A 27,908-nucleotide genomic window follows, 5' to 3' on the forward strand; every position below is an offset into this window, starting at 1 on the left:
CAAATACACATGGATCAAGAGACTTGTCTTAACCAAAGATATCTGATCTTTATTACAATAACATGACAGGGGAATCTCAACATAAAGGTTACATTCTTGTCAAGAAAATACAATAAAAACACTATCTTTCCAGAGTCCACACTGATTTTCCTCCTTTATGTGTAACATTTCACCCTGCCCCTCCCAATGGATGAAAACTGTTAAACTGTTTAACTAAAACTGTTAACTAGATACACGAGTCTTTGTGATGCAGATATATCAGAGTTAAATTAAAACAACAAAAGAGAGAGTTCATTCAAAATTGTCATACAATTTATCAGACAAACAAAGACAATTCCTCACCATCTCTCTAACCGACTAACACAGAAAATGAAGGTACTTAAATCTAAAACAGCCCTTAATTTCACTAAATTAGGCACATGTTGGTGGTTTGGACACAGATTTTGGATCAGTTCAACAGCCTTTTTTTTATTAAAAAACCCTGAAAAGGTTGAAAACTAGACATCTGTTCAGGTAATGTAGGAGCAGCCATCTTCTTCAATCTTACATAGATATTTGTGGAGTGTCTGAACATGATCTATTCAGACACTACACAGGTTCATGAGGTTCATTTTGACATTTTCCAACTGTTGTCTGACAACCTGTTGCGCCTGCGAGCCTTTCATATTTAACATATTTATCTCTTACTAAAGCGTTCTTCTCAGAAAAAGGAATCAAAGGACCTGAACATATATGGCAGCTGAATAGATCATGTACCAACTCGACTCCCCACACCCCAACACTACCATCTACATCTTCTTTCAGTTCCTTGTTGTCATGGTTACAGAGTAAAGCAACATTACTGCAAGGCCTGAGCAGCAGAGCTCCGACTCTGCTCCTCAACATGGTTGACTGATCTGTCCCAGATGGGCTGCAGTGATCATGACCAAAAGGAGGAACCTGTCTTTAAACAATTAAACAAGGCAATCATATGTTTCTTAATATTTGTGTGCATGAGTGTGTGTCACACTGAAAGGCATGTATATGTACTACGACACGCCATTCAGTGTGTTCGTGCGTATGTTTCTATGTCTCTGTCTTTCTCCGTTTGTCCGGTTATCACTTCACATCTCTCCGGTGTGTGTGTGCGTGCGGTCACAGGTTTTCTCCAGGCTGGTACTGCGGCTCTGTGGCAGTGAAGTAATCCTCCAGGAAGGACTGCAGGTACTCGAAAGTGTGCCTCTCATCGGCCTCCCGCCTCCAGCACTGCACCATCAGTTCATGGAGTGAGGCGGGGCAGCCCGGGGCACAGGGCATTCGGTAGCCCCTCTCCACCTGCTCCAACACCTCACGGTTATTCATGCCTAAAGGGATGGAGAAGGGAGGGGAGAGGTTGAGGGTGGATCAGAGAAAGAGGGTTGGATTAAAAAGCAACACATATGATGGATATGGAGAGAATATAAAACGAGAAAGGATTTAAAAATGATAAAACTCCCAGAAATCATCAAAACAGTAGTGGTGGGAGTGACACAGTAACTCACAATGATGCCAAGATGACATATTACCACTATAAACATACTTTAAATACTGCAAGAAAATCATTCAAAAACATCTAAGCACATGTCACAATATGGCTGCAACTGGAGGAGAAAACAAACTTCCAACCTTGGCAGAATAATTTCAAAAATAGGAATCATCTTTAAATAACATTATGAACTGCTTTAGGGTTTAGAACATAATGAACATGTGTAATAAAGTGTAAAGAGTGAAGGCTCATCAGCACACAGAGCCACATGATGACGCAACATCATTCAACTATTAAACACCCGTAAACTGGCAACATGCCACAACATCTGTTTTAGGATTTAGGTGTTTATTTTATGTGCTTATTTTTAAGAGTTTTAATCTACTACACATCTGTTTTTATATTCCTTATCATGACATAGTTATTGTGGTTATTCTAACAATTTTTATTATGCTTCTGATCTTATGTGTTTTGTAAACTCTGTGAACTGTTTTATGTTGTGTGAGGCGCTGCTATCTTGACCAGAACAGTCCTGTAAAAGAGCTCATTAACCTCAGTAATTAAAGATCTCCTTTAAATGAATAAAATTATATTATAACATTATGAACAGGCAACAGTTCCACATTTAAAAAGTCTTAAAATGAAGGAATGATACAACTTGCACCTCAAATCTCTTCAGAAAACCCGACATAAAAAAATACTATTTATTAATCCATATGTTGTTCAATCAGCAATGATCGATGTCAGTGTATTAATGTTACAGTATATTAAAATGAAAGTATTGTGATTTACTGCAGCATCAATTAACTCTTGAAACTACAGTAAAACCAGGAATGTTTGGGCGGGGAAACGGCATGATCTGTGTGCTAATTTGCACAGCAGGGTGGCATGTGCTTAAGACAAAGACTAAGAACTATTCTTCCCTCCTTCTCCATCTACTTTGAAGCACTGCTGCTATAAAGTCTCCAGTGGAGCTGCTCAGTGACCAACAGCGCTATGATGCTGTTTTTCTGTGTGAGAAAGTAAGTAAACTCTCTGACTCTCTGTTGTCATCTGCAACATGTTTTGATGTAGCTAGAAAATAAAATACCTAATCCTGGAGAAATGTTACTGCCAAAGATAATAAACCAGCTGCAACTAGATAAAGACATTTTGAACAGGCATGAATCATCCGGTACCTGGGTACGGCACACGTCCCTTAGTGATGAGCTCAGTTAGCAGGATGCCAAAGCTCCAGACATCTGACTTGATGGTAAAGCGTCCATATAGTGCAGCTTCTGGAGCCGTCCACTTGATGGGGAACTTCGCCCCTGAAACCATGGCAACACAGTGAAGATGCATAATCATATAATTAGGACAGGTTATGTATAAAAATATAGGCATGGAGGCAGAGACAGACAATCATCTCAGTGTACAAGCAAGTGGCTCTCTGTCCGTGTCTCTCATACACACACACACAAGTTACTATCACATCCCGTTACCTTGTCTGGCTGTGTACTCGTTGTCCTCAATGAGCCTAGCCAGGCCGAAGTCAGCGATCTTGCACACCAGATTGTCTCCAACAAGGATGTTGGCTGCTCGCAGGTCACGATGGATGTAGTTCATCCTCTCGATGTATGCCATTCCAGCTGCAATCTATAAACACAAAAAGAGCTGAAGGGAGTGCAAGTATGTGTTGTCTTCTAGTCTGTCAATTTGTGTCTCTATCTGTGTGTTTGTGTGTGTGTGTTAAACTGACCTGTGCAGCCATGTCTACCAGCTGAGGCAGTTTCAGACCCTGCCCCTCCCCATCTTTTAAGAAGTCCAGCAAACTTCCTGAAAAAGAAATCGATGACAGATCTCTTACATTTCCAGTAGTTAACACATACCTGTTGCCACATATCACACTATGTGTATCATGGCATGAACAAAATACAGTATGTATTCAGTTAAACACCTGCTAGGCTATAGATGCTTCTAAATTCATAAAGAGTGACACAGTTAAGTAAATAATTGTAATTCCTTTTGCATGGACACATCTTAATTCCAACTTTTGTATCATTTGAATATTGAATTAATATTTTGCCTGCTTCCGGCCACCTCCACAGGGAGGCCCCATGTCTTAACTCTGGTCTTCCAATTTAAGAAAAGTCTCTCTGGTCACACCACCACTCTTCTGCCAAATTTCTTTTGCCTTTTTTCAAATTTTTCAAAATTAATAATTATTATCTCTGCCAAAAAGTTAATATGTTCATTAGTGTTTGTTTATCTTTTTCATGCTGAGCAGGATATCTCAAATTTGCTGACAGTTTTTAAATTGGTGGAAAAGTTACGCCACGGGGGCAACGAACAAGTGATTATTTCTTGGTACAGGTCCGGATCCAGGATGTATTTAAAGGATTTCTCAAATATATTCTGTTATTAAAATATCAAATCAGGAGGACAGCGCTGCCTTGGTGGAGATGTGCTCTCTCTCAATGATTTATAGTTTCATCAAACTACACTTCTCATTTAAAAAAAAGACACACTCTCTAGGTCCAATTTCAGAGGAGCTCTCTTTTCAGAGTCATTAAGGTCTCTATCTAACAGCAGCCATTCACACTGCACCTACAGTATGTCACAGGCGTGACAGTTTACACAGCCTGATACCTTGGCTCATGAACTCAGTGATAATGTAGATGGGCTCCTCAGACACAACAGCGTAAAGCTGCACCAGCTTGTCGTGGCGGAGTCTCTTCATGATCTGAGCCTCCTCCAGGAAGGCCTCAGGGGACATGGTTCCCGGCTTCAGAGTCTTCACTGCTACCTTGGTGGTGCCGTTCCACATGCCTGGCATACAGACAAGGGCAAGTTAATACACACACATATTACATGGACACAGACATATACATACTGTGCAAGCATACACACCTATTTTTCTGGCACACTAACAAGGGAATGTCTTTATACACAGTACATACAACATGGACACAAACACCCACACAGACACATATACTATAAATATAAAAAACAGAAAAACAAGGCACTATGCATGTCCAGGCACAGGCAGAGGACTGTAATGAGCACACGCACACACATACACACGGTAAAAATCCTGATGCATGCAAATGATTGTTACTTTGGAGAGCATGCATGACATGAGACAGGGTGATGTTAGACGAGAGGGAGGGAGGGAGGTTTACTGGTCTTACATCAACACCAGCAGCACCTGAGTTACATGGATAGGCACAGAGCTCAGCTGGCTTCAGGGAGAAACTCTGTACGACTCAGAAACTCACACTGGGATTTAGTCAGGGAAATTGTACGACAACTTTGGCAATAAATTGGCATTAGGTGTAATTCTAAATATGCACATCCTAACATAACCTGACATAGATAAGGATAGTCAGCCACAGCCAGAGTACTATTAACAGTCTTTGCCACAGGACAGTAACGGACACTGCAGAGGACGATGCTGGACAGACAGTTTTCCCTCTAAGCCCGCAGAGGGTGTCACAGGTCGGAGGTGTCAGTCTCACCCATCCACACGTCCCCGAAGCAGCCCTGCCCCAGCTTCCTTTGCATGGACAGCGTTTCCCTGGACACCTCCCAGGCGTCCCGCCCAAGGCCCATGGTGAGCGGGGTGGAGTTGGGGCAGGGCATGGTCAGGTAATAACACAGCCCGTCATTAGTGCCTGTTAGGCGGGGGGAGGGAGGGAGGAGCAAAGGAGGGTGGAGATGTGGGAAAGAGAAATGAAGAGGGAGGAGTGGGTGATGGAGTATGGGAGAAAAAAAGTGTAGTGATGGGTGGAAAGATGGAAGAAAGATGGGTTGGGGGGGTGACAAAGAGATGAGGTGAGATGATGAAACATGCACATGCAAGAACAGGGGAGGAAGGGCACAGCTCTGCACACCTGGATGTAAAACACAACCTCTGTGTAATTTTTATCACATACAAGGATTTTTTTTTAAGGATTTGTTTCACGGCTGCATTATTTATTCAACACACATATTTTAAAAACTGGTCCAGACTACAGCTAACAACTACGTGTGTGTTGGCCAAGTTTATGTGGTCCAATCCACAGGTATTTTCGTTGCAGCTAAAGGCAGACACTCTGAACAACACAAACAGATAAACAGAGATTTATAGTGTATCTGTATGTGAGCACGCAGGTGTCTTTACACCAGAAATCCTTACTGATGTTCTTGTCAACTGAACACAGCCTGGACTCAGATATACTATACAGAATGTACCTTCTCCTGTTTTAATCCTTTTTTTATCCAGGTTTGCTCCCGCTGTCACCTTCCCCCCCTGCAACACAGTCCCAACAGTCCTACCCATCCAGACTTCTCCAAACTGGCCGTTGCCCAGTTTCTTAATCAGCTGGAGGGATTCACGAGGAATCTCCCACATATCCTTGGTCTTCACCGATAAATCAGCCAGCTTAGGCATGCCCCGCTTACAGCTGCCAATCAAACGGCAGCACAGTCCCGCTGCTCTCTCTGAGAGAGAGAGGAGAGACAAACAAGCAGGCAAAGGAAAAAAGGAAGGAAACAAGAGAAAGAGAAAACAGAGAAAAGGCAGCAAATGCAGAGATTAAGAAAAAACAAGGCAGGTTGCTCATTTTGCAACTGACAAATAAACCAAAAACTGAAGCACAAAGACACAACGAAAATTCAGCAAAACACACTTTAAAACACACATTCTGAGAAGCAGTATCACATACAGATACAAAAAAAGCACTGATATGTGGTGGCAAAAAAGTCTTGTCAATCAAATGTGTCAAAATCTCTTAGGTTGCTTTTAATGACATCTGAAGTGCACATACTGCAGAGTGGTTGCTCTGCAGTATGTGCAGCACAAGCCACTAGAGGGCAGATTAACACTGAGAGAGAGCAGAGGAAGTGGAGGGTGTGAACCCTGTTTGTTTGACAAACTCTGAGCAAAGCTTGACAAGACACTAAAAGTCAAAGTATAAATTAAGAGGAGACAGAATGAGACTTAAATTCTCTCTTGCAGTTGAGCAGAGAACAACAATAAATCAAAATAAATTTAAGAAGAAGCTCAAACTTTGAAACTGCAAAATGAAACACAACTTCAAACAATTTCTTTACTCTGTAGAAGAAGAAAAGAGAGGACGAATCCATGTCCTTGCGCGTATGTTTACACGTTTTACCTGTGTAGTGCTCCACCAGCTGCTGCACGGTGTCAAACTGTGATCTCGTGGTGATGTAGTAGCCGCCATTGTCCAGTTTGCGGATCTTATAATGCTTGACGTGCTCTCCCTTGGTGTCGTCCCAGTCACGGATAGACAGAGAGTAAGCACCTGTAAAAAGAAGGGAGGGCAGGAGTGGAGGAACAGTCATAGAGTGGGGGAGAGGCAAAAGTTAAAAAGAAAGTGCGTTTTGAGCAGTAAGCCTCTACTAAGTGTGTGTGCATGTACGCGTGTGTGTGGTCTCTTCACCTTTGGTGGTCTCGCTCTCTCGTATGAGGAAAGTTCCCCTCTGGTTGCCATGGCCAAGCAGCTGTCTCTCCGCATCCTTCCTCCCCATCTTCCCAAAATACCACCTGTCACCATGACAACAACACCCGGGTCACCACAGCAACAGCACGTATAATGCGACCTCTGCCCTGAGACTACGTGTCAATCATTGATAAACTCTTTCAGTGTAAAAAAATGGACCAAATGTCTTTTAAAAAAAGCATACAAACTCTAACATGAGTGCTGGTGTTGTAACATAGCTTTCTCTGATGTGTGTGTGTGTGTGTGTGTTTGTGTGTGTGTTTGTGCACTCACTCCTCAGCTTGTATGGAGTCAACAGGAGCTACGTAGTTGGAGGGGATATAACCTGAGTTGCCAGTGTCCAAAGACCGAGCCTCCCACCAGTCGCCCTCTCTGCAAAACACAAATAACATGCATGATGAAAATTTGCTTGTAGACACACTGTGAGTCACATATACTGTGTTTTGGAACATCTGGGGTTAGTGGTGTAATGTTACAGTCAGCGCGCAGTTCAGTATGTTACACAACACTCGATCTCCCCTTAACAATACAAGGTTTAATGCTTTTACAATATTTTTTAAAAAGTTGGGGAGAAAACAAATTACAAGAGCACAAAATTCCTTAATAAGTGGATTTTCATCACTCATAGTTGTTACTATGTACTCTGTTATTATGCACTTTATACTTTCTTATTTTTAGGATTCTGGCTATTTATCTTGTTCTTTCTTGTGTGCTTTGTTGAGATGTGTGTTTGTGTATGTTCTGCTGCTGGTGGATGAATGAAGTTCTTCAAATTGAATTGAACAAAACTAAACTGAAAAATAAAAGATGTCTCGTCTAGATGAGCACATGTGTGAACTTGGTTGGGGTAAATGTAAGTCCAAACCCTTTGCCCAGACAGTTTAAGCTTGTCAACATCATCAGGCAGCAGATGAGACCACACAGCGTTAATGGATGACATTTAATTGCAGCCTCTGGCGTTTAATGTATGCATACAAAAATAATTACCTTTTGGGAGTCATTTAACACTGATAATACATACATTTTGTGATTCTTGGTGCATATTGTCACATTTCTGTATCAAAATTTACTATAAAAAGCTCTATCAGAGGCATTTTTCTCAAGAAATAGCATCAACCGTTTTCCACATAAATGCAACACATCTATAAACAGGTGGATTAAAATATAGCTATTTATACTCACGTATTGTTGATGATCTGAAATTTCTCTCCTTTCTGGAAAGTGAGGTCATCTTCTGTGCGAGCGTCATAGTCATACAGAGCTATAAAGAGAGTGACTCCACCACCTGCATATGTGTTCGCAAAAACACACACACACACGCACACACACGCACATAAAAGAAGAGAAAAAGAGGAATTATCAGTTTTCAGTATTACGCTTCAGTTCATATCACCGATCTTCGACAATCATCCATTTTAAATGGTTTAAAATGTTTTAATGTTTTAATACAATGACTCGAGTAGGCCAACTGAAGAAGAATGCTTCATGTCCAAAATATATATTCAATTCGACTTGAATCCTACATATATATTGGATTTTTTTGTTGTTTTTTCACTTGTTTTGCCTACTTGGACTGAGGACTGTATGGGCATACACAGACTGTGCTTGATTGACATCTGCCTTATTCTCCAATTAGTTTTGTTGCATCTGTTAGGGTGGGGGAAGTTACATTTTTGTCGTTCTTCATGGTTCATGAAGTTTGGTGACCTCATGTAACTCCACCATAGTTCTGCCCAACTTAAACCTGACCAGAGGTCTAATTAGCCAGAAAAAGTGTAATATCATGATAATATCATACATATCCTGATATATTGAAATGACATTGCCCTTTTTTCTTATTTTAGTGACCACAGTTATACACATTTCAAGCTGCACTTAAGGTATATTGTAAAATTAATATAAGTAATAGAATAAGACCATTTTATTTGGATCCCTTGTACACACATATAAGCACACACACACCCACAAAGAGAGAGAAAGTCCTACTTGTTATGCCTCCGGACCGCTGGTTTGTGCTGGGGTTGGGGAAGATGGTGCTGGATGAGAAACCCTTGTTGAAGTCTGGAATGGTCTGAGTGGGGTCGGGACAGTAACGGCCCTGATTCAAGCCTGCAGACAACCCTACATCCAAGTTGCTAGGAGACAGATCTGTAACGTCTACTGCTGGTGATGTTACTACTGCTTTGGCGGACTTCTTCTGCTTGCAACAGGCACACCCCATAATAACCTGCACAGAGACAGTGTCTGTGAAAAGGTACACGCCAAAACTTTTGCAATATATAAATGTAAAGTTTGTCTTCTCTCTGCCGCTACAATAGTGATTCAAGCCGTGTGCACAGTTCATAAAAGCCTGTTTTTAATGTGTTTGTTTTTAGATAACAACAAAGGTTAGTTTGGAATGAAAATAAGAAGGAATATAAAAATAAAAAAAATAGAATAACAGTCTGTTTAAAGCAATTTAGTTTTCACATCCATAAAGTAGGGGGGCTAAAAAGAGACTTAAAAAAAAAATTGAAGCAGCAGAGGCCAAGGTGTCCTGACTTTGATTCCCTAGAATGAGTCCAAAAACAAAAATACCAGATCCGACATTTCCCATAATGCTAATTTTAAAACCCTCTTTCAAACTCTACACCCACAGTTTCTATTAAAAAAGCCCAAGCTTGAGACGTACAATTGACTTGATCAGGGTTATTTTTTCAAATTACTGAAAACTCCCTCCAGTGCCACACAAGAGTAGTACTCCTCATGACGGGTAAACTGAGCTTCATGTGTAAAATCGGTGGAGTGCCCCTTTAATTACAGCAATTACTTAACTACTTAATTAATTACAGACCTGAATCTTGTGGATTACCACATGATTCAACATGAATAAATTGAGGTTCAATCTAATTCCTGCCTACGTGAGTGAAACCCGAGACTTCAAACAGAAGCTGTTAGAAAGTGAAAGCAATAGACATCAACCAGCATGCAGGAGGTCACTGTGGTGGAAAAAAATAGAGAGAACTATGAAGAGAGAAGTAACAAACTTTAAATAAAGAACTTAACTTCCCTGAAACGGGGGGAAGAGGCAGAAGAGCGAAAGGTGGGGGTGATTGGGGGGGGTTGGTAGAGGTAAAGTCAGGAAGGTGGAGAACGCAGAAGGAGAAGTTAACTTTTTCCTCACCTGATGTCTTCCTCTGTCAGATCATCTGTCAATCACCATCGCCACTAGAAAAAAAAAAAAAAGAGGGGAAAGAGAGAGAAGAGGTGAGTGACAAGGGGTGGAATGAGAGAGCGGGGCAAGAGAGGATGAGTGGCAGAGAACCAGAGAGGGGAAAGGTGGTGAAGAATGTGAGAGAAAGGCTCAAGAGCAGTAAAGCGTGAATAAAGAGACGCGTGAAGGGAGACGCAAGGAGACAGAGTTAGAGAAAAAAAATGGAGACAGCTCGAGATAAGGAAAGACAGAGAGAGAGAGATGTGAGGTTAGCCACTTCCCTTTTTTGCAGAGTTTTAAGAGGGTACTCAGTCTCTCTCTGGCCAACAGCTGTGTGTGTGTGTGTGTGTGTAGGTTTGTGGTGAAATAGACCTTTTCATGTCATCATCACACAGGGGTAACTGACACAAAATGACAGTGACTGAAAGGTGTTTGACAAAGATCAGTGTGTCGATGTGCACATCGACACTCGTACGACTTCCAGTTTTGAGCGAACCGCATTGTTTCAATAGAATGTGTGTTGACAAAGCAAATGCTGGAGCCAAGGACATCAAGAGGAAATAACATACAGAGAAGACTGTAAAACATTTTAATTGTGTGCACAGACGCCTGCACGCGATCCATCAAGCTAATCGAGTTGATCCATCACCTTTTTTTGCAACCTTATTTCTTCATACAGGACAAAAAAGTCTCCTGCTGGGCGACGTACTCGACAGCACTCTTGAGAGTAACAGTTAAACGCTCAGTTGCCAATTTATCAGGTGAACCAAGTTAAAACAAATTTATTCAGTAAATCATATCTTCATGAAGGTTGTAATTTTTAGTTTTTGTTGAAACCGTTTTTGAGATATGTTGATTCACCTGGAGCTGAAAGGATAAGCCAATTAATCAATGAGTCGTTCAACAGAAAAATAATTGGCAAAATATTTTGCTAATTGATTCATTGTATAAGTCATTTTTCAAGCATAACTGAAAGCTCCAGCAGCTCCAAAATTGTGAGGATTTGCTGCTTTTCTTTGTCTTATGTGATAGTACACTAAATACTGACACTTGGTCGGACAAAAAGTAATTTGATCAGGAAACTGTGAGGAGAAATTTCACTATTTTTATCTTATAGACCAAACAATTACTCAAAATTAATGGATAATTAAAATAATCTTGAGATGCGGAATTAGATTCAACTTTATTGTCATTTTGGAGGCTGTAGTTTCAAAATATTTGATATTTGACATTGATAAAACTGGAGTAGACAAAATATTAGAAACACCTCTAATCATAATGCAATACAAGCCAACATCACCACCAACTACAGCCTCCGAAATAACCATGAAGTTGAATTAACGGCTCTCTAAAACAGTTTCAGCTCATGACGGTAGGATTCATTGTAGGCCTGCATTAGTTTTAGCTTGGTGTACCTAACAACTGAGTGTAGTTAGAGTGAGTGGCCCTGGGATTCAAACTGGCAACCTTTCAAGCTGACTAAACTCCAGCCTGCAGCCACCCCACCTACTGAGGAATGTGAGGGAAGTCACACACAGGAAGAACAATACAGGTTATGGCAGCGAGCGACAAAAAAACAAAGGTAATTCGCTCGCATTATGAAAAAAAAAAAAACAACCCAGAGCTCCCAATGAGCAGAGTCAAGTTTGTTCCATTCGTACCACAAATTCCCCGAAATTCCTCTCAAGCTTTAAAGCAACATAAGCTATAATGGGCCTCGTCCAGGAGAGTCTGTTGCTCACCCAGAGCAAAATATGCAAAAATGTAACGTGCGCAGAAGCTCGCACGCACGTACACACTCATTCATTATCAGGTCAGCCATCAGGAGAGCTACAGGAAGTGAGCACTGTTAGAGTTTCCTGTCCACCCCTCTGATGGCTCCCCCCTTTTCCTGGAAACTGAGGACAGAGTCCATCCACACACACACACACACACACACACACACACACACACACACGAACACATGCACAAAGCAGCTGCAGTGCCACAAACAGTCCAACACACACGACTCTTCCTCTCTGTTGCTGTTTTTCTCCTCTCGTGTTCTCCCTCCTCCCTGCCAACACCCCTCCAACAATAACCTTTCATTTTCCCTCTATCCGCCCGTCCACCGCACCTGATCTGCTGCTTTTCTTTCCTCTCTGTGATAAACCTCAGAAAGGAGAAGTGACAGGGTGTGAAGAAGGCCTCTTTCCTTTCAACCTAATCTGTCATCTGCCCTTTTCTCTCATCTCTTCTTTCTCTCTGAGATTCCAAGATTGGCAGATGACCACAGACAGGATCGGCGCAATAACAAGGATATGTAGTCAGAAACACACACACATACACACACACACGTAGACAGGTACAGTCACTATTGCTCCATTGAGTTCCTGTTGACCAAACCTTTTCTCTCTAACTCGCTTGTCTTCCTCTCCGCGCACAGAAACTGTAATACTACATAAATAACACTTAATAATTGTGTGGAAATTAGATGTTTACATAAGAAATTTTTAAAAAAACACATTTTAACATTTACGTCACTGGACAAAGGCTGCACCGAGCAAGTATGCACAGCGAGATAAAAATAAAAGAATTACTGGTATACAACTTGTTACTTCACCACATGAATACTTATCACATCAGAGTAATTTAAGAACTGCGAGTTCCTCTTTGCCAGCTGAAACCAAGTAACGAAAATGAGATGCATACACACACAAATGTAAAGCACTCAATATAGGACGACTTAAAACAGAAATTCCCCTTCTTTTAAAGGTCATAAGTTTGAAATTATATCCTCTAGTGATATCTTTGCTTACATAAAGATAAAATGAATGGGCTTCTGGTGTTGCCGCTTATACACTGACTGTCACTTGTAACTGTATTGATTGATATATTTCCAATTGAAAAACCTGCATGTGGTGCAACAATCCTAACAGAAAACAAAGACTTTATAAAGTATTTCCTGTTTGCTGTTTTCAAAACTGAACTTCTCTTCACAGACTGACTGTTGACCATCACTGCTGACTGAAATAATTTTAATACTCTGTGAAACAAACGCGACTTCCTCTGGTGGGCAGAAGTGTGGTGTTAGCTTGCGATAAGTCTGTCTGCAACAACAAGCCCCTTTTATAGAATAGAATAACACTTTGTGTTTATTAGACATTAGCTAAGCATTCGTGTTCATGTCTGCCAGTTTTTAAGATGAGGTTATTGTGTAAGGTTGGTTCGCCTAAATTTTTTTTTTTTTATTTTGTTTTTATGCAAATAGTTTGGGTTTTGAAATATCCACCAACACAATACAATGGAGGCGAATTGAATTTTGTAATCAGCAGACGTTGCTGTCGGTAGTATTCACTCGAAATACTGTCTACTGAAGAAATAGTGCCTGCAAAAAGTCCAGAGTGACGTGGACACATTTTAAGACATCAAGTTTCCGCAAGTTTACCACACAACTAAGTTGGTGAAATGAATCTCTAACAGCTGTAACAATACATCACATATGACGCCAGTGCATGTTGCTGTTGAAATTCTTAAATGTAATATTTTAATAGTTTAAGTACCATAAAAGAAATTCACTTGGCCTCCTTTGTGTTGAGCTGAAAGCAGAAATCTTAGAGACAAATGTGTTAAAATCTGGACAAATTAAACCAAAACTATCTGTGTGGTTTGGTTTTATGCTCTTTTGAGATTTGAGTGACCCTCTCTCTGAGAAAAACATATCACAGAAGAGTAAAATGAAGGATATTAGTACACAATATAAGGAAGCAAATAAATTCTGGCCTACAAAGCATCAGTTTAAATTCTGCGCACTCTTATAAAATCACAATAACATCACCCTCGTCGTCGTCACACTCACAAACACCCGAATCCAAGTGACACACCCTTTCCTGCACAGTGGACTGCAGATAAGCGCTCCCTGCGGGGGAATTCACCGCGAGAACACATTGAAACACAAACACACACACACACACACATATATGCGCACGATTGTTCGGATCTGTTGAGTTTCTGTGCTTCTCACTCCAGATCTCCTCTCTCCTCTTTACTTCTCATCTCTTGTTTCTACAGCTCTTACCTTTCTTTTCTCACCCTTTGCACGCCTGTCTTTCTGTCTGACTCTGACTCTCACATTTTGCAGGAAGCCCCACAGGATGCAGAGTGTGAGTGGGGCAGGGATGATAGGACAATGGGAAGCAGGCTGTCACCAAACCCTCACACACATAACATACACACTCGTAGAGCGCATAACACAGAAAGGAGAGGGATAGAAACTGGAGGGAAGGAGGAGGAGGGGAGGGGGGGGGGGGGGGGGGGATGGAAAAGTAAGGTGGCTCGGTCATCAGGACGTCCTGTTTCCACATGATGTCGTCATGTCCTCCAGATACAGACTGAGGAGGCTTTTAGGATTTCATACATCAACTTTTACATGAAGTGAGTTACTGAAGTTAAACACTTTCTAAAACATCAGGGGGGTTAAAGGACCAACTGGAAGCAGAGGTCAAGCTAAAAAAAATAGAAGGTGATAGAGTCATCTGACCATCCAACATCAGGCTTTTTAAGGTTGCTGCTCATCTTGGACGAACGTTCAACTGTCACAACCCTCAGCTGCTTGGTGGGAAAGCTGTGTGATGGTCCATTACTACCCCCCCAACACACACACACACACTAAAAACCCTAACCACGCCTCCTTCCTTCCTGCTTAGCCCCGAGGCTAAAGACAGGAACTGACCTCGTAAAGAAACAGGAAGTGATGAAGTCCGGCCTTGGACAGCCTAATCGCGTTTCCCCCCCCATCCGACCCTCAAAATTCCACGACTACTCCATCTTAACACAGACACACGAGAATCCCATCCCTTGAAATGAGTGGTGAGACAAATTCTGACCACAGAGGATGGAGATGTCATTATGTAACCTCCACCTATAGACGATGATGACGGAGTGACCACCTAAATCAACTGGAGCCTGTTAGAGCTGCAGAAACACCTCAGACAGATGGACATGTTGAGGATACATGCAGCCCTGCCTTTTCCTCAAGGTGGCTTCCTGTAGGCGTGTTGCCAAATAAATCAAAGTCACATTAACTAAAGGAAAATGCTGCTTCTGACGCAAATATTTTACATAGTCTGATAGGTATGAACTTTTAATCCTATAGTGAAAAGTTTTATGTTTTTATTGATCTATCGCAGATTTGACAAATGTGCAGCGCACTTACAGACAAGAAAATTCACTTGATCCCACATCATCCAGTCAACTTTACCCACAGATCCTCCCAGATCCCACAGATCCAGATCCTACAAGTTACTGTTTGACCTTTTGACCCTTTTGATGAAACATCTGTTACTACGACTATACAACTAATAGGCCAAATCAATAACTAAAGGGTCTTTGACGTGAAGAAATCAACTTATGACTAGCTTCTCTGGTGATTTCTACTCTTTTTGTATTGCAATAGTGGCATTTCAATTTCCAAATATCATCATTTGTGGTCTCCCCTCCAGCAGTAAGGTGGAAGTATTAGTGGCCACACTTGATAAGCTACTTCTCAGAAGCGACCCAAACTTCCTTTTATTTACTGCTGAAACAGTGTACACTCCAAAATTACCCAATTGTCACACCGAAATCAACAGTTGTCACTGTTAAACCGGAAGAAAAAAAAGCTGAGGGCATTGAGGTGGTGGTGGGCTGCTAAAAAAATAGTCATGTTGGTCAGTTTGGTACTTTCAGTGTCTCTTTACCTACTCTGTTCAGTCTACAGTCGTCTTTTTCAGTCTCACAACAGAAACGTTACCTATGGGCTACTTCCTCCACACATACAGAAGAATAAAGAAGTTAATTTAACAGGCGATGTAAGAAAAATACTTTCCTATATTTCATGTATTATTCAAGAGATTCCCTCTATCAGCTGAGTAAGTCATCAGCTGTCCCACAAAAACAACAAACTAACCATCAATCTTGACTCATTTTAAATATTTAAATATTACATTTTTAGTTAGTATATTATTAACAGAGCAGACGTACCGGGCACGAAATTCGTCGTTATCCCTGTCAGTGCCGGAGGTGTCAGAGGTGTCCGGTGGCTCGCGGAGTGCACGGAGAAAAACCGGCGCGCTGCTGGGCTGAGCAAATGAGAAGACGCGAGCGGAAGCCTTGGCGAATGGACGAGTGGCGCGCGCGCGCAGTGAGTCCACCCCAGAGAGCACGCGCACAAAGAAGACTTATTACATTTAATAGGTAATTTATCAGTTAATCTTAAATGCACACGCCCCGACTACGTCTCATTTCATTTCGTGCTGTTACAGACTATTTATGAGGAACGTGGCCACGTCAATTAATATCCTGTAATTTACAAGGACTGAATACTGCCCAACAATTTAGGAAACGAGAACATAACTTGAAATTTGTTTCTTTTAAAATTGCTATTATTTCACACACCAGGTCACACGAATAGCGTAGGTTGAAGTAACCAACTACATAAAAGTTAATGTTCTTACAGAAGCTTACACAAAAGCACATAAAAATAGGCCTCTTGACGTCAGCTTAGTGGCAAACAGTCTCAATGCAGCTGTAGCCTGCATGCTGATGCGGTCTTGATGAGTTATCGTTGCCTGACTGAAGCGCAAGTGCAGGGTGAGATGTGACACATTCGCTCCCTGGTGTGAACTACAGGAAGACCGCCTGACATGTGTGACATCCGCGTATGAATTACCTTGAAGAAATAAGACACATACTGAGAGAAATTGTCTAATTTAAGTCCTCCGTGATGACATGTCACTTTTACTTCTCTTATCACATGAGTGAATTGCCACCTCATGCACTTTCAGCTGTGGAAGTAGGACACATGGATTGTTAATACTTCTCTTATTCACACTGACTAGAAGTGAACTGTAGTCTTTGTCTCCATCTTGTGGTGCGTCCATAAAACTCCTGCAGCAACACATCCAGAAGTTTGGGCTCATGTCCAGCTGTCTCGAGTTTCTTTGACTATATACATGTAAGAAGCTCATCTCTCAAAATACATATAGTCCATATATAATCTCTTATGTAACGCTTCATGTTATAATACAAAAATGCAGGAGCTGATCCCCAAGAATTGTGTTCAGATCATGACATCCACTAAACTGAGCCTTCAATACAACCCTAAAATATAAAGTATGTTCAGAGAAGCACACAACACCTTGTTTTAATTTTGATAACAAAGTAACCTTTTATTGTATATAAAAATACAAGTTATTTTGCCTTTTTTTGATTTCAGCCTCTGTGTGCTGCAGACCGAGAGAACTGAAGTGCGAGTAGTCATGTCATCGTCTGGTTGATAGATGTTGGCCTGATGAGCCATGTCAAATAAACAAGAACAATTCTGCAAAAGAAACACTTGAATCATGATGATTTAGTAATGCTGTGCCTTATTCCGCTTGTATAACTAGCATGTAGCACGTATATATGCTTTTGAGTGACAGAAACGTGTGCAAGATATTCAGAAAAAAAAACAGTTGAGGCTCAAGTGGGGAAACAAAACCGGACAAATTTCAGTGCAAAATAAGTAATAAACTTTAAATATCCCTGTCGCAAAAAGCAGCATCAAAACATTAACACTGAAACATAAGATATGCATATACAAGCATTCACTGTAGTGTTTGTCTGTGTGTGTGTGTGTGTGTGTGTGTGTGAAAGATTGTCTATCCATGTTGTGATATGCATTGGGGCTGTGGTGCAACACAGCTGGCTCAGCATCTGCAAAAACACGTGACTGTGCGAATGTGTCATCTCATATAGTGTGTGATGGCTCGTAAGGTGTACAGAAGGGCTGCTTGTAGCCGGGCTTCCATCACTATTAGGTTTGCATGAACCTGCAGGAAAAAAAAGCAAAAAAAAAAAAAAAAAAAAAAAAAAAAAAAAAAAAGAGAGAACCGTGTCATTACTTTCAGGTTACTAGGTGACACACTTTCAAGTCCTGTCTGCAAGGCTTCCCTCTCTAATGACATTTAAAAATACAGGGAAAAAAAAAGAGAGGACAAGCTGAAATGTCAAATGATTCATCTTGCGTTTGAGAAGGTAGCAAAGAGAGATTACATGCTTAAAATGTCAAACGATTCATTCATTGAGACTGAAGAGTCCGGGTCAGGTGAGTGTTTGAACTGGTTCATACCTTTTCAGAGTGTCTGAAGTGTCTCCAGAAGGTGTGGTATATGTGTCCTGTGGTCTGCTCAGGGTGACAGGCCATGGTTTTAACAAACACCTTCAAAGACCGCTCCAGCAACACGTTCACACTTGCGTAGTCGTAATCGTCATATCTGCGTATGTCCGGTGGTAAAAAAAACCCAAAACAAAACGTCAGTGACACAACAGAGACGAAACCCCATTTTAAATATTTAGTTTAGACACTGACCGTATCCCGTAGAGGCAGTGGATGTAGTTCCACAGGGCTTTTCTCAGCGTGTGAGTGTCCACACCTTCATGCATGGCCATCCTGTGGTAGGTTAGGTTGCTCACAACCTGCAATTTGACAGTTTAATCATTAATAATATGTCTATGCAAAGGTTAAGGTTTGATTTGGAAAGTGTTGGGGACATAAATTTGGCAGGAGGTCTGGAAAATAAAACAAAAATGAAAAAAAGGACACCGCATGCACTTATAATGAGTGATGAAAGAAACTAGTTTAAAACGATGATGAAATCAGCTCATTCCTCTGTCTTTTCCCTGCCTGGCCTCGGCTTTCTCATTTTCTTTTTCTGTCTCTCTGATGTCTGTATTAAAGACAAAGTTGAATGAAAATGAAAAGGAACTCCTAATTTGCTATACAAGTTATGAAAATGAAGGGAACTTCTAATTTGCAATACAACACTAGATAATAAGTTAACTTACTGTTGACATAGATGCAAAGCAAGTGAGCTAACTCAGCCTTTTACTATATACAGTAGCTACTTACATTTACCAAGAAATAAGACCTCATGTGTCTTTTTCTTGACATCCATGATGCTAATTCAGACTGCTGAATTAAGAGGAAACATTGCAGGCAGTTCAATCAGAAAATAATTAATTGTAAGGTTAACTACAGTAACTCTGAAACCACTCAGATGGGATGTGAAACTGGGGAAGACAGAATAGCAAACTAGCAGCAAACTGGAAGAATTACTAATGTTCTTCCAATAAGTATGATGCCAACATGAGAAGAACAAGAACAGTTAATGTTAGCCAAGTTAAAAGTAAGAGCACAAAATCACCCCACAGCACACTCTGAAACATTTAGTTTGCTAGCTAACTATATTATCTGCTAGTGTTAGCTAAGTATACAGGCTACTAGTATAACGTTAATATGCCTAACTATTGTTGTTTGTACAGTACTAACCTTAGCAAGACTATTACATTTCCTGGTCTGTCGTGAGTTAGCCAGTCCAGGACAGATGTGTCTTTTATATCAATGAACAATCAACATGTTTAATTTGGTACAGCTACCATGACGTTATGATCATAGAAAGCAAAGACAGCCTGGATTGTTGTGCTCTATCCTCGAGCTCTTCGTCCTCGGACTAAACACACTGTGCTGTTTCTGATTCATCCAAAGCCAGCTGATGGAAATTATACTTGATTTAAACACATATGCAGTTAATATCAAATCAGTGGTGGGGATAATTTTAGGTAATCAGAAAAGTGGTAGGGACATATCCCCGTGGTCCCTACAATAAATTACGCCCATGTGCCTAATCAATCTGTTTTCTACTAGTAGATCAATTTATATTCTGCAATCAGACCAAGATGCGATGGAGTACTTTAATCAGGTGGTTGCCAGGACGCCCACTTCAAAACACAAGTGTTTTTCTCCACATTATAGAAAATTTTGTCATTTCTGTTTCCCAGTGTGTACTGCTGATCCCTTTGCTGGACTGTGTAGGATAGATAACTATGAATCTTCTATGACAGAGCTTCCCAACCTTTTTTCTCTCCTTTCTTGTGACCCCTTAATATGAAGAAATATCTACTTCTAACTCTTCTTGAGTTCACTTGATTGAGGAGAGATTTTCTCTTCTCAGACTGTTTCTTATGAATCAGGCCTGTAAAGGTAAAACTGTCCAGTATTTCACGAGAAAAAAAAAGCAAAGCTTACAGAAACATCTGAAAATTTGATGACATTTTCTGTAGCAGAATTGAGTCATCCAGTGACGCCTTGTGGGAACCTTGACCCACAGGTTGGGAACCACTGTTCTACAATCAAATCACCAATGGCTTGTTTTCCTGACACCAAGTAGTTTCACTGCAGGAGTTGTAATGAGCATGTAGGCCCACACCATCTCCTCCAGATCTCAGTTTCTTTGTGCATCACTCACTTAAACTCCCTGGAGCAGACAGACCTGTCATGTTATCCACACATCAGTGTTGTACCAGCTTATTGGTGTTTATTAGTGTATTTATATTAGGTGAAAGGTGAGAGTACCTGGAATTTCTCATCCAGGAGCTGGCCCATGTCTGGCAGTAATCTGTTGACCAGAGAGTAGCCGTGGTCCTCCCATGAATAGTCCTGCACACATCAGACACCAACATTTACAAACACAGCTCTATGAAACTAAGCACAGACAATAAACAGGTACACTGTCAAAAGTATGAATAAATAAATTGGGAAGGCAAAACATAATCAACTTCAACACACAGAAATGTTCCAAAACTACCTGGGCTCTCATGGTGGTTGGTGACTGCTCTCCTCTGGGGGCAAAGTCCTCGTATGTGAACTCCGGATCCTCCACCAGACACAACACCAGGTCAGGCGGAGCGCCCCGCACCACCGCTAAACAAACACAACAAAGAGGAAGCGGCGAGTAAACAAAAGTGAGCTGAGTAAATGACAGATTGATGTGTGGATGAGCGGGCATGTTTGTACCTGTTGGTATGCTCTCACTCCTCTCCCTCTCAAAGCGAGTGACCATCTCTTCCTGTGTGCACTCCTCCTCCTGCTGCTGCAGCTCCACCATCCTCTGCATCAACACCTCCACCTCCATTGCACCGTCAACCAACTGGGGAAGAGAAGAAGAAAGTAGGACTTCAGGAACTGCATCAACAGTGCGAAACGAGCGGTTTCTTCCACTGTTACTAAACCGGTGTGACTGATGAAACACTGCTGATGAAACAAATACCTCTCTGTCTCTGTCCTGCTGACATTTAAGTTCAGGCCTGTCATGGTGAAAAACGATCACTAGACTCACCTCTTGTCTGCCATCCTCATGAGCGGGACTGTGCGGGCTGTGAGGGAAGTGACTGGGTGAAGGAGGCTGGAAGGTATAACCTCCGACGTGGTCAGGTTCAGGATTTAAGCCGCAGCCCCAGACGAACGAGCAGAGAGAGTGAGCATGTGCCATCAGGACCACAGCGTGAATAAGTTCAGCCAATGACCAGCGAGGCTCTGCTCCAGGACACACTAGTTCCTACAGGACAGAATAAGTTTACCATTATTGCACCACCAAATACAGTGGTGAACAAAACAATATGAACCCCTGCCAATTTAGTGCAATATAATACGCCAAAACACAGAGGAGGGCCTCATAAAAGATTCTTATCACAAGGTCCACTTGATTGCATGCTAAAATCCAAACTTAGCTCACATGATAACAAGTAAACAATCTCCATTGGCAACTGAGCAAACTCCATCTACTGAGGAGGGCCAGGAAAATGTGGCTGAAAGCTTTGAAAAAACAAGCAAGTGGACCTTGTGATAAGAATTTTTGTCAAACAGCCAATTTAAAGTCTGGATTGTGGAGGACCGCTGGCATTACATACTGCATATTTTCATAAGTGAGAATATAAAGTACTGGACCATTATAAATTGCAAAACTCATGGAAAGCTCTTGTTTCTTTCTATTACAACAGTCAGATTCTACAAAATGCTACGAAGAGAGAGATTAAGAGTGTCTGAGTGGGCGTTGTGTCTGACCTGGATGTGCTGCTGTGTGATGAGCCAGGGTCTGTGCGCCAGCAGCTTGTTGAGTGTTTGCAGGCTGCGGAGTTTGGTGGGAGCATGCTCCAGGCCGTTCAGCCAACTCTCCTCCCCGCCAGCGTCCAGGAAACCTGCGCTGTGATGCTGCACCAGGTAGGAGCAGTGGTGTCGAGCTGCAGCCTGCGAAACACGAGGCAGAATCAAAGCTGAAGATTATGAGATGACGAAGACTCTCCATCATCCATTACAAACAAAGCTTGTGTACGTACTATTCTATGCATTCTTCTGTCTTATTTAAACCTGGCACCTACATTACCCACGATGCAACCTGACTCAATTTATGGACTGTACAGATTCTGGTTTGTTATGCTAGTAGCATATAATGTAGCCTGGAGTCACTAGCCTCAAGCAGAGATGTTGAGTGGGCTATAGAGGGCTGGTAACTCCACACCCCCAGATTTTTTTTTTCGTAGTCGTCATTGTTGAACTTTTTTAATATATGCAGTAACACTCCCCAACACCTGTTCACACACTGATACGTAAAACCCCCTTTAGAACTAGTCTATGCTCATAAATGTCAAAGGCTCAAAAGTGAAAGCAACACAACTAAACTTCTCCACCAGTAGATGAGGTGAAAGTGTGATGTCTGTAATGTAGTGTGATGTCTTAATGAGTGATGAGAGTCATTAAATATTTATGGAGGGGACTTCAGCAGGTTTTCAGCAGACCTGTTAGTGGTTCAATACAGTGTAATGGCTGCATAATACATGTTAACTTTCTCTTAAGACCAAAATTATTTCATTTCTCATTCTTTTCATGTTTATTCCTACAACATTGGCTTATCTTCTTTCCTGACAGTCAGAATTCACTTTTTTGAAATTACCTTTTTGTGCCATTGGAGTGTTTTTTAAATTGACCGACAACCCGACTGTGAAAATATATTTTTATACATACTACTAGTTCCTTAAATGATCTTATTGTTTCAAAAGAAAATTGGGTTTACCAGCAAACTTGACAAGAAAGACATGAAATGCCCAAATGAAAAACACTAATAATAATAATAATGAATTATAAAAAATAATAATTATAATAATCATAATACTGAAGAATATTTGCTAGATTTATTTGAACTTTTCTAGACATGTAGAACAAATTTTAATCATTTGATATTGTGAGAATATGTCTCAAATCCCCCTCGTTTAGTGGATAGTCAGTCAGTGGTTTTCAGGCACTGATTCAACTTGGCACTGAAACACATGAGTCACACAACATGAGTCAGTGATCTGTGATATAATTCCAAGGTGGAGCACCATTATGAACATGAACGATCACATCAGAAACATCTGGCTGAATTTATGCTAGCTATGGTTTAACATGTCTTGAAAAATAAAGAATAAACAATACAAACTGTAAACTGTAACATATGCGGCAACAAAATTAACGAGAGGTCTGATCAAGGGTAGTTAACGCTCGAGAGCAAACAATAGTCATTATTAGCAGCGCTTAGCAACTGGTATGCCTAAATCACACCTAACTCCATTAATTTTATTAGCTGCAGCTGTGTTCACCAGCTATGACACACTGAAAGGGTATGTTGGAGGTGTAGAGAAGCTGAAATGTAGTATTGTCACTTCAATTAAACTAAACATGGGGTTCTTTCCAATTAATGCATTATGCTTCCTCCACTCCCTCCACTCAGTTTGAATGTATTTATTTATGGTCACTACAGCTGATTTGACTGTAAAAGTGGCAGGATGAAAAGAATATTACTGCAATAAACTGTTCTACAAATACTAGCCGAGGGAGGAATAAAGACAATATGATTATATATGTGTGTGTGTAAGAAGAAACTAATCATAAATGGGTCAGGCAGAGAAAGTGAGAGGGAGTGTTTTTATTTTTGCCTCAGTTGACACAATGGAATAAATTAAGATGCAAATAAAAGTGCAGCAAACACACGGTCACTTTAAAAAATGTTCCCATCAAGTTATCATGTGGGTTTTTATCAGACAGAAATTACTTTTTTGATAATATGATTTAACCCGCAGTGACACTGCACATAATGCTGAAAAGTTTAACCAACCAATGGACTTGTTTATAGTTCAGGATAATAGACCTTTTTCACAGCAGACAGTTGACAAAGAAAAGGGGGGTCTGGAAAAAGGTCTATGTTAATGTGCATTGTTGGTTTTTTTTATAAAACATGGTGACATATTATTTTGGATGGTGTAAATTTTTTAAAAAATTATGTACTCAAAAGCTGCCTTTGTTATAATAATATCTTAATTTCAAAGTCCACTGGTCCTACTCATGTATTTAACGACTGTTTATTGCATTTAGTTGTAGTTTCCTGTTGTCTTGTGCTAGATCAGCTGTAACAGGACAACTAATCAACTAAAGTAAGTCAGCAAATCTGTTAACATCAACAGTTGATGTAGCATAAACATGTTTCATTATCTTTGCAGGGGGCTGAAGGGGATTTTTTTTTAACATATGTCTTCCAGAAAAGCTGACTCAATATTATATTCTCTTGATTGCAAAATAGTCCTTTTTTCTGAATATTTTTGCAGTGTCTTAAATCAAAATATTTCAGTCGGCGTCTTTATTTTCACAAATGTTCATTAGACCATAACTGAAGCTGCTGGTGTTGGATCTGAAAGGAGTTAATAATCATATATTGTGGTTTTCTTACCATGGCAGCGATATAATGTCTCCAGTGGTGGGGCAAAGGGCCGTCCAGCTCCAACAATGCATGCTGGGTCCTCAGGAAGCAGCTGAGGTAAGCAGGGTGCAGCGCCATCACCATGGTGATGTGGTCCACACGACCCAATGAAAGAAAAGATTCAATCAGGATGTCCTGGTCCGTTCCTTCTTTCAACATCTAAAGAGGAAGACCAAGATAAAATACATGTTCAAATCTGACAACTGATTCCCCACAAACTACAGCCACATTCATCTCTTTTGATAATATGTACAATTTAATTCAGGACTTTAATTAACTTGAAAGTAAAATGTTTCTTTTAAAGCCAGAAACGAGCGGCTTTGTGAGGCAGAAAAGCTGATACAACACTCCTACTCGTTCCATTGGAAATCTTGGAGTGAGTCACATATTAAGTCAGCATTTTCAGTCATCAGCTTTGGCAACACATCTTTAGTGTTGCGCCTCTTGATGACATGAAGCAACAAGCTCTGCAGTATTGCAGCAGCCAAACTGCTTATACAGCTACTTGGATTTAGAAACTTCCTTTTAACCATAAAAAATTCCATCAATAGAAGAGGGATGAATGTGTGTGAACCCACGATTTCCCTGATAAGGATAACAAGAATTCTGAGTCAAAGTGGAATAAAATTAAAAATAACTATACTAACACTGAATTTGGTGATTGTTAGTAACTTTAACAGGTCTATTTATTTAAATTATGTTTCTAAAGGAAGGTTATTTATAGTTACAAGTAGCAGAAATACACACACTGACTTGACTGTTTATCATGATGCCAGCTTGCGAGAAACCCAGTAAAATATTGGGATTAGAAATAAAGGACGACTGTATGTCACACTGATTATGAGATGGTTATAATATGTTTTATCAATGAAAAAAACAAAAAAAAAACTGATAACCAACGTTGCATTCCTTGTGATCTCACATTACAACATTTACCAAAAGTGGAAAACAAAGAGGACAAGATGACACTTTTAACAGTTCATACTTTTCATAATTAAGCCACTATAATATCTGTAAATGAATAAACTTTTTTATTCAAGTCACACAGGGGTGCACCTGTGTGCTATGTAATGTTAAAGGCCTTCAAATGGCCAAAATAACAATTTTAAAAAAGCCACATACACACCTGTTTTGCGGGGATAAAGGCACTTGGGCCTGAGGCCAGAGCTCGCGGTACTTCAACTCCTTGTTCCTAGTGGTGATGAAGACACAGACAGTTAAAAGACATAAGTATACAGTAGTGAAAAATGCAAATCACAAAGTTCCCAAAATACATTGTCATCAGTTGCTTGTTTTGTCTGATCAACAGCCGTAACGAACGTAAAGATATTGAGTTCAGAAAAACTGGAGCTGGGACTTGAGGATATTTTTGCTTGAAAAAATGACTCTAGTTAATCAGTCGACAAAAAATAGTTGCAGATTATATTTCTGGGTCTATACATTACACCTTATCAAAATGTAAAAATGTTTTGAGCAAACAAACTGAACTAATGGGTTAGATTGTCACTGATTCGAACGTATGTTTCTTTCTTAAAAACCTTCAACTAGAATATTAACATGGAAGTACTAAAATAGAAAGAATATTTGAGCAGATCTGCAGCTGAGTTTCAACCCCCTTGAACTTGACGAGACCTATTTAGACCGCAGCAGCTGTATTGTATAACAAGAGAGACGTGTTTCATAACCTACAGTTCATACACTCTTCATATTAAAATCCTGCGTTTAAACTCACCGACATCATCGACAACCCGACAGCAGGTCACCACAAAATGAACGCTTGTTATTCTCAACAGATTAGTCTGACTTTTTATTTCCCGGAGCTACAGCAGGCAGTGTCAATGACGCGGGGGGTGTGTCTGGTGTGTTTTTCAGGGCACCGGGAGGGGGCGTGCCCGGCCCACTTGTTTGTGCACACCGCAGCTGAGTCTTGCATCACCTCCTGTAGATCAATGTCTGATGAAACAACCAGCAATCTTGATAGAAAATGATAATGAGCTGTAGCTACGCAGCTCCTAGATGACTATTAATCAATCATTCACCTAATCTTAGAGTTTCCTGATGCACTAAGAAGGAGAGCAATGCTCGTAAAAAAATAAATAAGGCAAACTCCTGCCTATTAGTAGCAAATCTGCAGTTTTTCTGTGAATATTTTCCCCTGTGTATCCACCCCCCGTGTTCCTGCTGGTGCACAGACATCATAACCAGAGAGGACTGTAACCTTATAATATAGTATGTCAACATTACCTGTGCAGTCCGCAGCAGCTCCGTGGCTCTCCCCCGCACCTCCTGCAGTGGACACGACCTGGAGAGCCGGAGCAGATGCAGAAGCGTTTGTTTGCTCAGCCGTGTCGAACCGGGCCGGTCCAGATCCAAGCCCACCAGGACCCCCTGGCTCAGCTCCTCCAGAGCCGCTGCCCGCTCCTCCTCGTCCCTGCTGCACAGCCGCGCTAAGCTTCTCAGGGCCGGGCCACCGTCACTCTCTGACTCGGACAGGTGGCGACGTGAGCGGCCAGAAGCGGACACTCGCCCCGGTGATTTCTCTCCATTTGCCCGGCAAGTGAAGCCTGCAGTGGGACCACTGGCCATCTCTTGTCCTGTTACCGGAGCACCTTTAACGCACCTCGGATATGAGTTCACCGCCGCTAGTTAGCTGAAGTATTAACTGACCGCTAGCTACACCTAAACGTTAGTTTCCTTAACTGCCAAACACTTGAGATGTCCGCTGCCTGTCTTTAGCTTAGATAACTGCGCAATCATCAGCTCCACAAATCATTAACGCCGACGGACAACCTTCAAAGCTATCAGGTATTCCCCTTTTCATACCTGGCTACCTGTTAGCCTAGCTGCTGCTAGCAGATGCTGCAAACTGTTTAACAACGCATTTGACGGTGACTCGATAATAAAAAAAAAACTGTAAACCTATAATGAGTATTGAGACTGGACTCTCAGACTTGCGCACAATCTATTTTAAGTTTAAAATCTGCTTGTATGAAACGGCAAAACGCCTTTTTATCAGCTTCACAGTTCACTCGCCGGTTTCGTTCAGCTGTTCCGAGCTGAGCAGCTTTTTTTTTCTCTCAGGTGTGACGTCACAGTGACGTTTG

At 41.0% G+C, this 27,908-nt stretch overlaps 2 protein-coding genes across 6 annotated transcripts; both read right to left on the minus strand.

The window, feature by feature from the left end:
- Positions 1-23: 23 nt before the first annotated feature.
- yrk (Yes-related kinase) lies at positions 24-16,892 on the minus strand. Of its 4 annotated transcripts, none has more exons than XM_044334829.1 (13): positions 16,869-16,892; positions 10,151-10,194; positions 8,974-9,214; positions 8,170-8,272; positions 7,261-7,359; positions 6,928-7,031; positions 6,640-6,789; positions 5,801-5,965; positions 4,133-4,312; positions 3,243-3,319; positions 2,986-3,139; positions 2,683-2,814; positions 24-1,343 (listed from the first exon to the last, which is right to left on the minus strand). In XM_044334829.1, exons 3-13 carry the CDS (start codon positions 9,206-9,208, stop codon positions 1,135-1,137), a joined length of 1,608 nt encoding a protein of 535 aa, XP_044190764.1. In that variant the 5' UTR covers positions 9,209-9,214; positions 10,151-10,194; positions 16,869-16,892; the 3' UTR covers positions 24-1,134. The 4 variants fall into 4 exon arrangements, with proteins under 4 accessions (XP_044190764.1, XP_044190766.1, XP_044190762.1 ...); XM_044334831.1 differs by lacking the exons at positions 5,801-5,965; positions 16,869-16,892 and adding exons at positions 5,002-5,157; positions 16,181-16,310; XM_044334827.1 differs by lacking the exon at positions 16,869-16,892 and adding an exon at positions 16,181-16,308.
- A 523-nt stretch (positions 16,893-17,415) lies between these two features.
- Positions 17,416-27,860, minus strand: sesn2 (sestrin 2). Of its 2 annotated transcripts, none has more exons than XM_044335780.1 (11): positions 27,049-27,860; positions 25,931-25,996; positions 24,775-24,963; positions 22,080-22,262; positions 21,355-21,573; positions 21,033-21,165; positions 20,824-20,939; positions 20,592-20,675; positions 18,549-18,655; positions 18,309-18,453; positions 17,416-18,009 (listed from the first exon to the last, which is right to left on the minus strand). In XM_044335780.1, the coding sequence occupies exons 1-11, from the start codon at positions 27,388-27,390 to the stop codon at positions 17,923-17,925; spliced, it is 1,671 nt and encodes a 556-aa protein (XP_044191715.1). In that variant the 5' UTR covers positions 27,391-27,860; the 3' UTR covers positions 17,416-17,922. The 2 variants fall into 2 exon arrangements, with proteins under 2 accessions (XP_044191715.1, XP_044191716.1); XM_044335781.1 differs by lacking the exon at positions 27,049-27,860 and adding an exon at positions 26,537-26,656.
- Positions 27,861-27,908: the final 48 nt, after the last annotated feature.

The sequence above is a fragment of the Thunnus albacares genome, chromosome 19, assembly GCF_914725855.1.
Source record: "Thunnus albacares chromosome 19, fThuAlb1.1, whole genome shotgun sequence".
Lineage (NCBI taxonomy): Eukaryota > Metazoa > Chordata > Actinopteri > Scombriformes > Scombridae > Thunnus > Thunnus albacares.

Coding starts and splice junctions, on each gene's coding strand:
- yrk (XM_044334829.1), bottom strand. CDS start 9,208: ATGGGGTGTGCCTGTTGCAAGCAGAAGAAGTCCGCCAAAGCAGTAGTA. Junction 6,790..6,927: donor AGAGAGCGAGACCACCAAAG/GTGAAGAGACCA, acceptor TTCTTTTTACAG/GTGCTTACTCTCTGTCTATC. Junction 3,140..3,242: donor TGGTAGACATGGCTGCACAG/GTCAGTTTAACA, acceptor TTGTGTTTATAG/ATTGCAGCTGGAATGGCATA.
- sesn2 (XM_044335780.1), bottom strand. CDS start 27,390: ATGGCCAGTGGTCCCACTGCAGGCTTCACTTGCCGGGCAAATGGAGAG. Junction 24,964..25,930: donor CCTTTATCCCCGCAAAACAG/GTGTGTATGTGG, acceptor CTTCCTCTTTAG/ATGTTGAAAGAAGGAACGGA. Junction 18,454..18,548: donor CACTGCCTCTACGGGATACG/GTCAGTGTCTAA, acceptor GGACATACGCAG/ATATGACGATTACGACTACG.